Source organism: Lytechinus pictus, chromosome 6 (genome assembly GCF_037042905.1).
Source record: "Lytechinus pictus isolate F3 Inbred chromosome 6, Lp3.0, whole genome shotgun sequence".
Lineage (NCBI taxonomy): Eukaryota > Metazoa > Echinodermata > Echinoidea > Temnopleuroida > Toxopneustidae > Lytechinus > Lytechinus pictus.
Window position 1 is genome coordinate 780,629 of NC_087250.1, and position 13,066 is coordinate 793,694.

The window sequence follows — 13,066 nt, forward strand, 5'->3', positions numbered from 1 at the left end:
ACGGGTTTGTCTCACAAACAAATCAACCAATCAGATTACAAAATTCATGAGAAATATGGCCCACTAAGAGATTAAACATTTATCTTACTTTTCCCTGGCCTGGCACTTGCCCAAAGCTAAATAGGCTTAGCCGAAGAATGTCTCACTGGAATCTCCCCAATTTGTTTCCGTTACAGGCATTTCCATTACCTTTCACAAACCTGTGGTCAGCAAATAATTGTACTCTATTAAACATATTGAAAGGCAGAGTGTCTTTGAATAAATAGAGAAGATGAGTCATACCTTGTCTTTAGCCTTGGTTTGGGTGGGTACAGGAATCGATGAATTCACTGCTCCTGTATGTGGTAGTGTGGTGTGATCAGGCACATTCACTGCTAATGCATTCAAGGCACTGAACAGGGAGCAGCCAAATCCCATAGAGTTATAACCATGGATAGTATGGAGGGCAGTCAAGTGTGATGCCATGCACGCCGCCAATATGAAATACATAAACAAATAAAGATAAAAAGAAAAATTGGGTAGAAATAAGATTAATGATATACTATGAAGCAAACTGATTAAGCTATTACTACTACAGGCAAAATAAATAGATACAGTTCATGTGCAGCAATAATGATCTACTATACTTGTGTTTTCTATTTAAAAAAAGCAAATAAGTATGTTTGATGTATGCATATTTGTATGTTAATGCATTACAGAGTAATATGAGACTGATCACAAGAAAGACCATTGAATTATGATATATTTATCTATGGATGACAACTATATTATTACCACCCCCCTCCCCCATCTTATTCCCCTTCTCTCTTTCTAGATTATTCTGTTTTGTAATTGAAAGGTCTGTAATCAATTGTTAGATGCCATTTGCTCATCAAGGTCATTGTTTCATGCACCAATCACAGCGGTTCTTTCATATCAGTAATTCATCACATACCTTTATGTTATGTAGGCCTGTGGGTGTTCACAAATATTTAAGTATGACTTAGAATTGCACTTAAATGCCGAATTGCATACGGTATAAAAGGCATGACCGCATTGGTCAGATCAAGAGGACGCGCTCTACTGCTTATTAATCAAGTACATTGTGAGTTGCATATCACACAACGCATCGTCATTTACGCATGATGTTAAGTCACGCACTTAATTCTTTATGAAACACCCCCTCTTTTATGTATTCAAATTAATTCAACGCTTATTACTCTCTCTTCTCTCTCTTTATTGTTCTGTATTCTCTGGTTTTCTTATTACATACAATTTTCTATACAATGATTAGTTTTATATCAAAGCAAGATTAAACAATGTTGAAGCATAAATGAACCTGATCAATAACACAATGGGAGGCCTTTAATAAACTACTATAATAATGTTGGCTAGTCTTGATACAGAACATATGAATGATTTAATACACGTCAACTTCCAGCTGTGGTAACGATCATAAAATTATTTTGAAAAACATCTTTAAATATGATGTACCAAGAGTCTGTATCTACAAGTGTCATGTGAATGTTTAAAATATACATTATTTGGTTTATAATACACATCCAAGGTCCCGTCTTACAAAGAGTTATGATTGATCCAATCAACCACAAATATGGAAAGCCAGCAACATCTAAAATGCATGTTTGTTCAAAATATTTTACAGATGTAATGTACATGTATAATAATACATTCATGTTTTCTAGAAAATTCAATATGCTTCTCTTTGTTTACAAAAAAAAACATCATGCAAATTTCCTGGAGAAAAAATTATGACAATGTTGGATTTCCATATAGTTTAAAGGCGACCGCACACCTTACGACTGGTCTGCGACCCGATTTTGGAACAAATCGCATTTTTCTCATTTTCTGAAGATGTGAATGGAACATATCATTTTATTTGAGGTTAAAATTAATTGAAATAATAATATTATAACCATTTTGAAAGATTGCAAGCCCTTATTTCAGAGTAAAGTCCAAATTGGTTTCAAATCGTAGCCAATCGTACGACTGCTATGACGTCATTACGACTAGATATTAAATTCGCTTTTATTCTAAGAAGGATGATAGCATAGTCACAAATTTGATCATAGGTATTCGTACGATGATTTAGAACATTACACAGTAAGATATTCCAAGTCTCAATATTAGCATCAAATTCTACTACATTTATTCTAAAATCGGGTCGGAGACCAGTCGTAAGGTGTGCGGTCGCCTTAAGATGACCAGATCAATCATATCTCTTTGTTGACGGGGCCCATACATGTATGCAACAAATGAGTCAATCTCTTTATCTACATAGGCCCGAATTCACAAAGGTGGACTAAAGTTATACCCGGGGTATAAAACGCGTCATTTGACGTCATTTTAATCCATGGACTAAAGTTAGCACCTAGGGGCTAACTTTTGCGATTCACAAAGGTCGACTAAAGTTATACCGGGGTATAAAACGCGTCATTTGACGTCACGACTTAGTCAGCTCTTTGGGGTGGACTAAATCGGTGGGTTAAAGTTAGTCCACTGTTTTAACCAATCAGAGAGCAGCATTTCGATTGCGGAAAAGTTTGCTGCAAGAAAAAAGTTTTTTGGACAGAGACGAGATTCGGTGTGATCGGCTTATCTAAAGCTTCATATTTCACGACTTCGACCGAGATTGTAAGTAAATTACATAATTTTTGGAGCTTAAATCATGACGGAGCCTTCAGTTCCATCTGTAACTATTATTGATAGCTTTAACTTTCCAAAAGGTATACTCGAAAACTTGAAATGGTATCTGAATCATTGTTATCGTCGCGTCTCTAAGCTGCTCAGTCCCAGCCATGTACTTTTGTGTGCGTTCATATCTATGAGCATTGCAGTGCGAGACGCAATTAGCGTACACTACACAGGCCAGGTAGTCGTGATTGAAAGGTCGATACTATTTGCTAGTTATGTCAGGCAGTGATTTTCGATTTCGTGTGATTTTCATGGAATTGTTGTTGTCTACGATACCCCTGCCACTCCTCCTGGCCCTGCCAACACAGCTACTGTGCATCTAATTTTGTCTGAGACTGAACGTCTGAAGCAAGGCCAAGGCAAGTCCAGGCATGCCAGGAGAGCAGCAATACAAATAAGTTTTTTTTAAACACTACAATACAGAGCCGGTCTAACTTAGACATTCTACTCTGGGCTGGCTTTTTCTTGGCTTGGATAGATGGTCAAGCTTTGAAGCTTACCTGGTAGCCATGTTAGAGTTAGTCCTACAACATCGTTGGAGTAAAAAAAATATTTTAATAAGGGTCAACTCTAAATTAAGGCTAAGCCCTGATTAAATTATTTTTTGAAAAAATATTTAATAAAGATTGGGTTCCACTCACCGCTGTTTACTCCAACAGCTATAAATGAGCTGATTTTACTTATACTAAAACTAAGTTTTACTGACCTTCGGCATTGCATTTGCGATCACTTATAGATTTACGGTGTCGTCAAAACATTAAAAAATAATGGAAATCCTAGGCCTAATTGATTATTTGAGTAGATCTAACTGAGGTCTAACTTTGAAAATTCTCTCTTTTGGGGGTTATTATAAACTCTACCCCACCCTCTTTGTTTCAAGTATTTTTTTTTCACAAGGAGTCCCAATGTTATATTCACATGATACCACAGACAAGTGCATTTGATCTTCAGTCCTCTACATTTGTAGTAGACCGATAAATAGGTTTATTTCTGTCAGGGATATGCTCCCCTGAGATTTCATGTGGCTCCGCAGCATCCCGTCCCACCAAAAAAAAATCAGAAACTGTTGAACGACTCCTCTGAAACAGCGGATTTTATCAATCTACATTTGTAGCTGCTTTATTATTTTTTTCTTTGATATACCTTGACATTGCAGTATGATTGATGAATAAATATTTTTTTCATTATTTTTTTTCTTCCATATCAGCAACAGACCATACATACTCTGCAGATTGTGCTCAATCAAGACAAAGCAAACATGGCTCACAATTTTGAACTGCTGTGCCGTCTTGCAAGAGAGTGAGGTATGCCTTATCAATTCATATTTAAAGGTCAAGTCCACCTCAGAAATATGTTGATTTCAATCAATAGAGAAAAATCAGACAAGCACAATGCTGAAAATTTCATCAAAATCGGATGTAAAATAAGAAAGTTATGACATTTTAAATTTTCGCTTATTTTTCACAAAATAGTTATATGAACGAGTCAGTTACATCCAAATGAGAGAGTTGATGATGTCACTCACTCACTATTTCTTTTGTTTTTTATTGTTTGAATTATACAATATTTCAATTTTTACGAATTTGACAATTAGGACCTCCTTGCCTGAACCACAAGATGTTAAAATATTGGAATTCCGCATGTTCAGGGAGGAATGAAACTTCATTTCACATGACAATGACGAGAAAATCAAAATATTTCATATTTCATATAATAAAATACAAAAGAAATAGTGAGTGAGTGATGTCATCAGTTCCCTCATTTGCATACCGACCGAGATGTGCATATAACTGTTTTGTGAAATGAAGTGAAACTTTAAAATGTCATAACTTTCTTATTTTACATCCGATTTTGATGAAATTTTCAGCGTTATGCTTGTTGGATTTTTCTCTTTTTATTCAAATCAAGTTTATGTTGGGGTGGACTTGTCCTTTAAAAAAAATTAAATGTCATTAAAATGGCCTTTTTTAATAAAATATTATTTCTGGGATTTGAATTCATCATGTAATTGTAATTTGTAAATGTATCATGTGACATGTATGTTACTTTTTCATTCTTGTCATAGTAATTGACAAAAAAGAAGAGGGGGGGGGGGACCTTACTTGTGTGTTATTAACATATATATTTGTCTACTGGTCACTAGGCTTGTTGATCTCCAATTAATCCTGACATTTTGTTGAATATTTATTTAAAAGAGAGAAAGAAAGCATTGTCAGTTTGATGAATGCCGGGGGGGGGGGGGGTAGAAAAAAAGGTTTAATGAGACTTTGATGAAGATTCATGAAAATATGTTATTCGAAAGTCACTCGCAAGCAATAACCTCTATTTGTGTAAACAAAGTTCCATAAAATTAGTGCCTTGCCTTCATTATTAAAGCCAATTGAAAGTGATTCAGTAAATCAGTTTTCATAGAAGCATCTCTATGACGTGCGTGGTTTGATCAATGATGATGATCAGCAGCAATTGGCAGGTTTTTTTTCTTCACTTTTACAAGTAGGTAAATAGAAAAGCTACTCATGTCAATTAGAATTTTTATCCTATCTTTTTTAAAGGATTTCTGTATAATCTTTCACATTTTGTTCCTCATTTTAAACACTTTTGAATTAAATGAAATTCAAAGAGTAAATTGCCCATTCATGGTGACTCTTAAACACAATCTTTTAACTTCCATGCAGATTCAGCAACACATAGAAAGACCACAGCATGGATTAAGAGACAGGAAGAATCCATTTGAATACTATGAGGATGAACCTCTCAGAGTGGGGTACCAACAGAGAGAACCACACATTGCCTGTCATGTTACAGGTTTTGACAGGACTTTGTTTTATGTCATTGGTGAGTTTTCATGTGCGAACTATAAAGCAGAGGGTAATTGGGGGGGGGGGGTCAAATTATGTTCTATGAAAGTGATTTTCCAGGCCAAAAATGATGAGATTTTGATAAAGAACGATTCGACTAGCAAAAACCATCAATATTGGATGGAGAATCATGAATTGATTCAGTTTTAAAGTTTTACATAACTTGGGGGAAACAGTTCTGTGTATCTCATATGCAATATTCATATCCCCACTTGTTCTCTAGTGATCTGAAATCATAATCATTATTTTTTTTCCTCCAGGAATGTAAAAATGGAGTTGACTGCTGATTATATATTTAAGATAGTTATTGCGAGTTCAGAATAATGTAAGGATCAAGGATTGGAAGTATCTAGTCATGAAAATTAAGTTTTATGTTTTGCTTAGCATGCAGATTTTCCATTGAGTAATTGTCGCCAGAGCAAATATCATGGAACCCTTGTACATTCATGTGTGGAAAATGTGTGGATGTGACATCATCAGGCTATTTCTTGCATATTCATGAAAACATGCACATGTTTCACAGAAATAATTAATGCAAAACCTAATATTCATTATTAATCATCCAAATTGTATGATTTTTGTTTCTGCTTTCAGCCAGGAGTACTAGTAATCCCTTACAGGGGAGGGGGAGTGTTGGGGGTATTTCACAGAAAGGTTTTTGTAGGAATGAAACATGTAACCCTTTGGGTTGGAAATAGGTGGGGATTTTATTTTTCTCTCATTTTTTACAATGTAGCAACATTTTTTAATACAAATATGTCATATTCAAGTGGGAAATTATCATGAAGGATGATTTATAACCACCCAAAAAGAAATATTGGTATGTCATTTCAGCTTAACAGAGATATTCTCCATTTTGCATGGATTGTTATTGCAGTAGAGTTTTTTTTTAATGAATCGAAGAAAAATCTCTTTAAGCAGTTCCAGTGCATCATAAAAATCAGGTCATAACAGAAGCACAATGTTTGCAAACGTAAATGGTAAAGTATCAATTGGCTTTCATATCAATAAACCAATTACATAACATCACTTATCATTCGATAATTAAAGGTACCTTTGAGAAGATGCAAGCAGACGAAGCAACTATATCACAGTCATCCGTGTGCAGAATCATCAAAGATTTTTCTGAGGCAATAGCAAGGAGTAACAGTCAATGCAGATTCCGATGACGAGAAATTCAAACCACCCAGCGACAATTTGATGATTGCTACAGGTTTCCAAGAGTCATAGGTGCTATCGATTGGGGCCAATCCAGGCCATGTCTGCATCAGGAGTCCTGATGGGGAACAAGCCCTGTACTTAGCAGGAAGAACAGGTCTTCTGTAAATGTATAGGTTTGTATACTCACTCAGTTTTTAATGTGATATTCTCTGTATTCAACACCTACTAGAGGTATGTGATAATGAAGAAAAATATATTGGCCCCTACTACATACTGTCTTTTATCAAGTTTCAATCTTGTTGTTGGTCAAATTTTCTTGTAATTTTATACTCTTAATATGTGAAATAAGACAATTTTAAAGATTTCACTGAAGAAAAAAATATAGATAATCTGCTAACTTTCCTATTGCAGGAAAAATGAAAAATAGAAGAAAAAAAAATGCATTTTGCTTATTCAGGTAAAGGAGGTATTAATTGCTTGATCAATGAAGATATATTTGCAGAAAGAATACCGAAGAGCAAATTTTCTAATATTCATTTTGTTTTTATCCTTATTGCAGGTATCCGTTGCTCCCCTCTTTGATGAATTCCTGCCTGCATTCTGTTGTCAATAGAAAAGGACGGTGTGCTACGGGTATAAGCATTCCATTGGATTATCTGTGCATGAAAGTGGACACTTGTGATAAAAAATGGTAGCTTGGTTGTAGTGGCGTACCTAGGATTTTCCACAGGGAGGGCAAAACCGTTCGGCCGAAAAATTTTACAAGTTAAAAAAAAAAGGTCTTCAATCACAAATAAAGGATTTCGTACCAGAAAAAAAATTGACAAGCAAAAAAAAAAGGTGTTCAAGCTCGTCAGGGGGGCAGGTATACGTCCTTTGCATGGGTTGTGGCTCGTCAGGGGGGGGGGGCAGAGTGCCCCCCCCCCCCGTAGGTACGCTAGTGCTTGGTTGATAGGATGTATTCATGCATTCCAATTTATCATTAGTGATCAAATGACCATCTTGCTTTTTAAAAACCCAAGTTCACAACATTTTTCTTGTTTGATAAAAGGTTTGGGACGTGAATTCCAGGATATAAATGACACATATGATGGGCTAATGTATAAGCAGGGACATGAGAGTTATAAGCAACATTTTTTTCATGCTTAATTAAGTTTGGCATGAGATGGACTTGGTCTTTCTTATGATTCAAGTCTATTTTATACCAATTTTGTTTTAATCAACAATAAATGTTTTAAGTCTCATGATTTCAATTTCAAAACCTCTTTGTTAATTAAATATTCATTTTTCCTTAGCATTTGCATCTTCTTAATTTATCAAATTTAAATTATAAGACATCATTATTGCTGAATATCCTTTTTTTCACCTATTTTCATAGGCCCTAAGATACATTTCTGTAGTAAGCACTATAAATACATTGCAAGCTATTATCATTTGTTTGATATTACTATTTTATAGAATCATCTTTTAATTTCTTTCAGAAAGATATTTGACAAATTACTTGTGATATCCATGCTTTAGCTGTAGAGTTTAAAATCTTCATTAAACTTTATTTAATCCGTTGTTTATCTATTTTCATTCAGAGTTTCTGAAAACGTAAACATATCATTTATATCATTATGTAAAGAATTTCAATCTACCTTAAAAAGTAATGCACTAAATAAACTGCTCTGTCTACTACACATGTACATATAAGTTTTGATTTTAAAGGTCAAGTCCTCCCCAGAAAAAAAAATCGATTTGAATTAATAGAAAAAAAAATCAACCGAGCATAATGCTGAGAATTTCATCAAAATCCGCGTCGGTTGTAAAATAGGAACGTTATGAAATTTTCAAGTTTGGCTTATTTTTCACAACACAGTTATATGCACAGATCAGTGACATGCAAATGAGACAGTCAATGATGTCCACATGTTCGGGGGGGGGGGGGGGACGACTAATCTTGGTTTCACTTGACAATGAAGGGAAAATTTGAATATTTCATCTCGTAGAATTAAAAGAAATAGTTTGCATGCCGACTGGGATGTACATATAAGTTTGTAGTCAAGCAAAACTTTAAAAATGTCATAACTTAATATCTTTACATCAGATTTTGATGAAATTTTCAGTGTTACGCTCGTTGTGTTTTTCTCTTTTTATTCAAATCAACTTTGTGGGGGTGGACTTGTCCTTTTATATCGTTTTCAAGTAATTGTGTCAGGAGAAAACAAAAATGAAATTCTTTTATCAATTCTGTCCATATGCTGCATGGTTCATCGTTCTTGCAGGAGGCAAAAAATAAATTTATATAAGAAAGTCTTATTTTATTTACTTTCAGATAAAAATTGTGCTAAGGAGAGATTAAGGTTATGTGTAAGACAGGGGTGGTGGTAATGGTATGTTGGTTAAGGTTGTGTATGAAGAAAGTCAAGTGATTGCTTGCTTGTGCAGGAGGATATACTTCAAGAAACTTGTTGTAAGGCATAATGCAAAATTATTTATAATAGAACTTAATTGAGAGAAAAGTATTTGGCACGTTAAGATGCACAATAATGTACATGTGATTGAAGCAAATGAGAAATGAAAGGAGTAAAGGTAGCTACATGTGTCACTGAGAGAATTGCCTGTGGTGTTATATTTATAGCATAAATCTTTGTTTAAAAGTTATTTTATTTTAGGAAATTTAGTCCCTTCAGTTTGAAAGTATAGAGGGCGGACCATGGACCACTGACCATGGAAAAAAGTCCCCCCCCCCCAAAAAAAAAAAAAAAAAAAAAAAAATATTACCAAGAAAAGAAAGAAAGGTGAAACACATTATTTTCTGAATATTATGTCAAATCTATCACAAAATTGGATATTTGATTATTTTGATATTACAATTTTGAATATTTTTCCTTGCTCGCAAGTTTTTATTTTACCTGATATGCCATATTTAGCCCACTGATATTTCCCCAATTTCAAATATATTATTGTGATTGGGTGGAATACCCTTTACACTTATCCAGGATTGATAAGTCTTTATTTTTCTGATAAGGAAATTGTGTTTCCTTTAAGGAAAAAAATACTGCAAGCATGGTGAATAGCTTGACCCCCCCCCCCCCCCTCCAAAGCAAACTGGAGTATATAGGTTAAGGTTGGGAATAATGCGATTGCAAGAGTGACCAGTGAGTGTGGAGGAGCTACTAATGAGTATCTCAGCTCCTTTTAGAGATGTTGGTAGAACTGACGTATAGAATAGGGAGGGGGGGGGGCTTGGGGCTCTTGCCCCCCCCCCCCAAAAAAAAAAAATCACGACCAAGAAAAAGATAAAAGAAATGAGGGTGAAATAGAATATTTTTTGATATTATGTGAAAATCTAACACAAACTAGGATTTTAATGTCAATTTAAAAGAAATTTTGCTCGCTTAATTTTTTTTTTTAAATCAATTTATCGAGATACACCATATAAAAAGACAAGAATAAATAAATGAATTGAAAATATTACTTCGAATGGGAAAGCTAAAGTCAATTCTGAGGGAAAGGAAAAGAGGCACGCTTGTGGACGCGAGATCAGATCAAGGTCATGTCGCTTCACCCCACGCGACGCTGGCCCCACCATTTACCAAGTACATAACCCAAACAAAGATTCAATTCCATATTTCCATTTTCTATCAAAGCTAGCTCCGGGCAAAGTTCCACCGGACTTCGATAAGGTAGGTAGGATTATACAATCAGATTGGTTATGATTTAATTAAAACAAATGTGCACTTGATCTAGATGTAATTGGCGTGTAACGTTATATTTATTTTTCCGTAGATCTAAGTAACTTCCTCAGGCCTAAAACGCAGTTAAGTTACGGCACGCTATTATAGGCCTAGATCCACGTCTAACTGCACTGTAATACGATGGCGATCGATCTGGACTTCATATTAGACCAAAAAGGCAAAAAAAAAAAAAACTTTGGTCTCTGTCATTGTTCCGCTGGACTCCGTTGCCTCCACTAACCAATTGAGAAATAAGAAATTGAAAAAAAAATGTGTAAAACCCCCTCGAAAAAGCCGGCTGCTGCAGCTGTCTAAAAAAGGTTAAAACTTCTTCACGTTGCAGTGCACCTACCGCACGGTATACCGTACATTGACGGAGTTTGAACTTCTCCATACGGTACGATGCTGCAGGCGCAGTCGAGCTAGCTCGCACGCAGGCAGCGCTAACGTTAGTCCGAACCTAAGTTGGTAAATATTAACAAATAAGTAGGCCTAATGACAATGTTCGTTGTCAACACCTCATTGCTAAGAAATTCAAGTTCATGCTGCTGATACATGATTTTGGGGTTGAGTTCTGCTTCCTAACTCATGTGATGCAATGGCGACATTTCATATGGCCCTAGCAGACGAAACTCTCAAATACGGCACTGAGCATGCTCAGTACTGCTTTATTACACTGAGCATGCTCAGTGCAGTGTTATAATAGTATGCTAGCTTCAGTCCATGATTTAATCCATGGACTAAAGTTATCACCGGGGTATAACTCAGCCGTGGGTTAAATTTAGCACCGGGTGCTAAAGTTAGTCCATGGATTAGTTAGTCCATCGTTTGTGAATAGCGCGGTGGACTAACTTTATACCCCGGTATTAGTTAACCCCCGACTAAATTTAACCCCGGTATAACTTTAGTCGACCTTTGTGAATTCGGGCCATAGAGATTGTAATATTGTTTTTTTTTACTTGATATACACATATATCAAAATCAGCCTGCAATGCACACATAAGATTTTCTTACATCTAACATGCATAAATCTGATCTGACAATCATCTGTTCATGTACATAAAGGTATATGGACAAATACCCACATAGACTAAGTTAATAAATCATTAGCATAAGTAAATTGTAGAATTATTACTATTTCTAGTATTACAAGCAAAACCAGTCCCAATCATTGGTTGTGCATCTACAGTTTTAATATCATTGTGACTGTCCATATTCCACTAATGCCATGGCACAGAAGAAAAAAGAAAAGAAGAAAAAAAAATCAAGAATAAAAAAATAATAAGTTTCGAATAAGTTGTTAATAGTCAACTGAGAGAAAAAAAAACATGGCTCAAATGTGATTACAAATGTGATTTCAAATGTGATTACAAATGTGATTTCAAATGTGATTTCAATTGTACTATTGATGGTACAAAAGCATGGACTATACAGACCTCTCATATTATTGCACTTCATTCAAGCCTTGAGGTCGGTTTTAAGACCAAAAATTAATGCTTCAAGTTGCAGCACATGATTACATCATTACAATGTCCATATTCATTGCACTTTTCAGAACTATGCTTGTTTAAGATTTTAATGGTTGGAATGTTCATGTCAAGTGTTATTTTAATTTCTTTGAAAAGCTAATCTCAACGAATCATGTAGTGGGTGCAGGGCTAAAAAGCCACAATAAGTTGGACAATATTGATTTTGAAATTTTAATCAAGGTTTCAAGTAGATCCTAAGCATTAAAAGGATATTTAGAAAACTGGTCAAAATTAATCAAAATTTACCCAGGTAGTGGATTTATTTGTAAAGCATAAATTTCAGTTTGAACTTAGAAGAACATTTAAAGTTTGTGGTTCACTGAAGCAGCACAATACATGTATGCTATGTAAATTGCATGAAACTTCCAAAACTCTGAAAAGAAATGGTCTCAAAGAAATTCTTGTATCTTCTTTTAGAGTTAAAATTTATGAGAGTAGAGTTACTACTTCTGGGGTCCACTTCATTAAGACTTACAACTATCGTGTTAACTTATTGTAACTACCATTGAAACATTGATTGTCATTGGCTACTGAGCCTTTTTACCATGGTAGTTGCCATAATGGCAAAGTTACCATAGTTTATTTTTTAAGAACAAGCCCAAAATATACAAATATGTGTAATTTTTTGGGAGAGAACATTACTAGTTAGGCTAGAAACAGAGAGCCTGGCCTTGACAACTGTTGGCTTTGAGTCATAGACCTAATTATGGAGAAGTAGCTACTAATTGATAATTCACAAAAACAAATAGTTTCTTGCTTGAAATATACATTATCAGATTGGTGTAAAGGATTCCTATGCATCCCATTGAGATATACAGTCTATTCATTTCTTCTTATTCCTCTGTTTGGCTTTCTTTATAATATCCCCACAGAGTTGAATCACAAATACTATGAGAGCAATAAAACATGCAATGCCAAATAAAATTGGTCTACTTAATATGAATATTCATGAGATGGGTGTGGTCCAAATAAAATCAACCAATCCAGTGAGTATAATAAAATTAACCATCAAGTGAAAGGGGGGGGGGGAGAAACAAAACAGGATAATGACAGAAAAACTTATCAGGAGTGTTTCAACAGTCCAAAAGAAAAACCATAACATGCA

General features: G+C 34.9%; 2 protein-coding genes and 1 long non-coding RNA gene across 4 annotated transcripts in view; 1 reads left to right on the forward strand and 2 right to left on the reverse strand.

Annotated features, from left to right (window-relative positions):
* The window catches only part of LOC135154463 (kinesin-like protein KIF21A), a 37,251-nt gene extending 36,786 nt beyond the window's left edge, over positions 1-465 (reverse strand). Inside the window, exon 1 of the mRNA XM_064100608.1 lies at positions 283-465. Coding sequence (XP_063956678.1) covers positions 283-465 — 183 coding nt within the window. The remainder of the gene's footprint in view (positions 1-282) is intronic.
* A 6,148-nt stretch (positions 466-6,613) lies between these two features.
* On the forward strand, positions 6,614-7,467 carry LOC135154379 (uncharacterized). Its single transcript, XR_010293778.1, has 2 exons — positions 6,614-6,883; positions 7,270-7,467. It is a non-coding gene; the product is annotated as an uncharacterized LOC135154379 (long non-coding RNA).
* A 5,288-nt stretch (positions 7,468-12,755) lies between these two features.
* LOC129263620 (kinesin-like protein KIF21A) overlaps positions 12,756-13,066 on the reverse strand; it is a 34,418-nt gene continuing 34,107 nt past the window's right edge. Inside the window, exon 22 of one of the 2 annotated variants that reach the window (XM_064100636.1) lies at positions 12,756-12,890. In XM_064100636.1, the coding sequence (XP_063956706.1) occupies positions 12,785-12,890 (106 nt within the window). In that variant the 3' untranslated portion in view covers positions 12,756-12,784. The remainder of the gene's footprint in view (positions 12,891-13,066) is intronic. The other variant, XM_064100637.1, reaches the window with a different exon arrangement.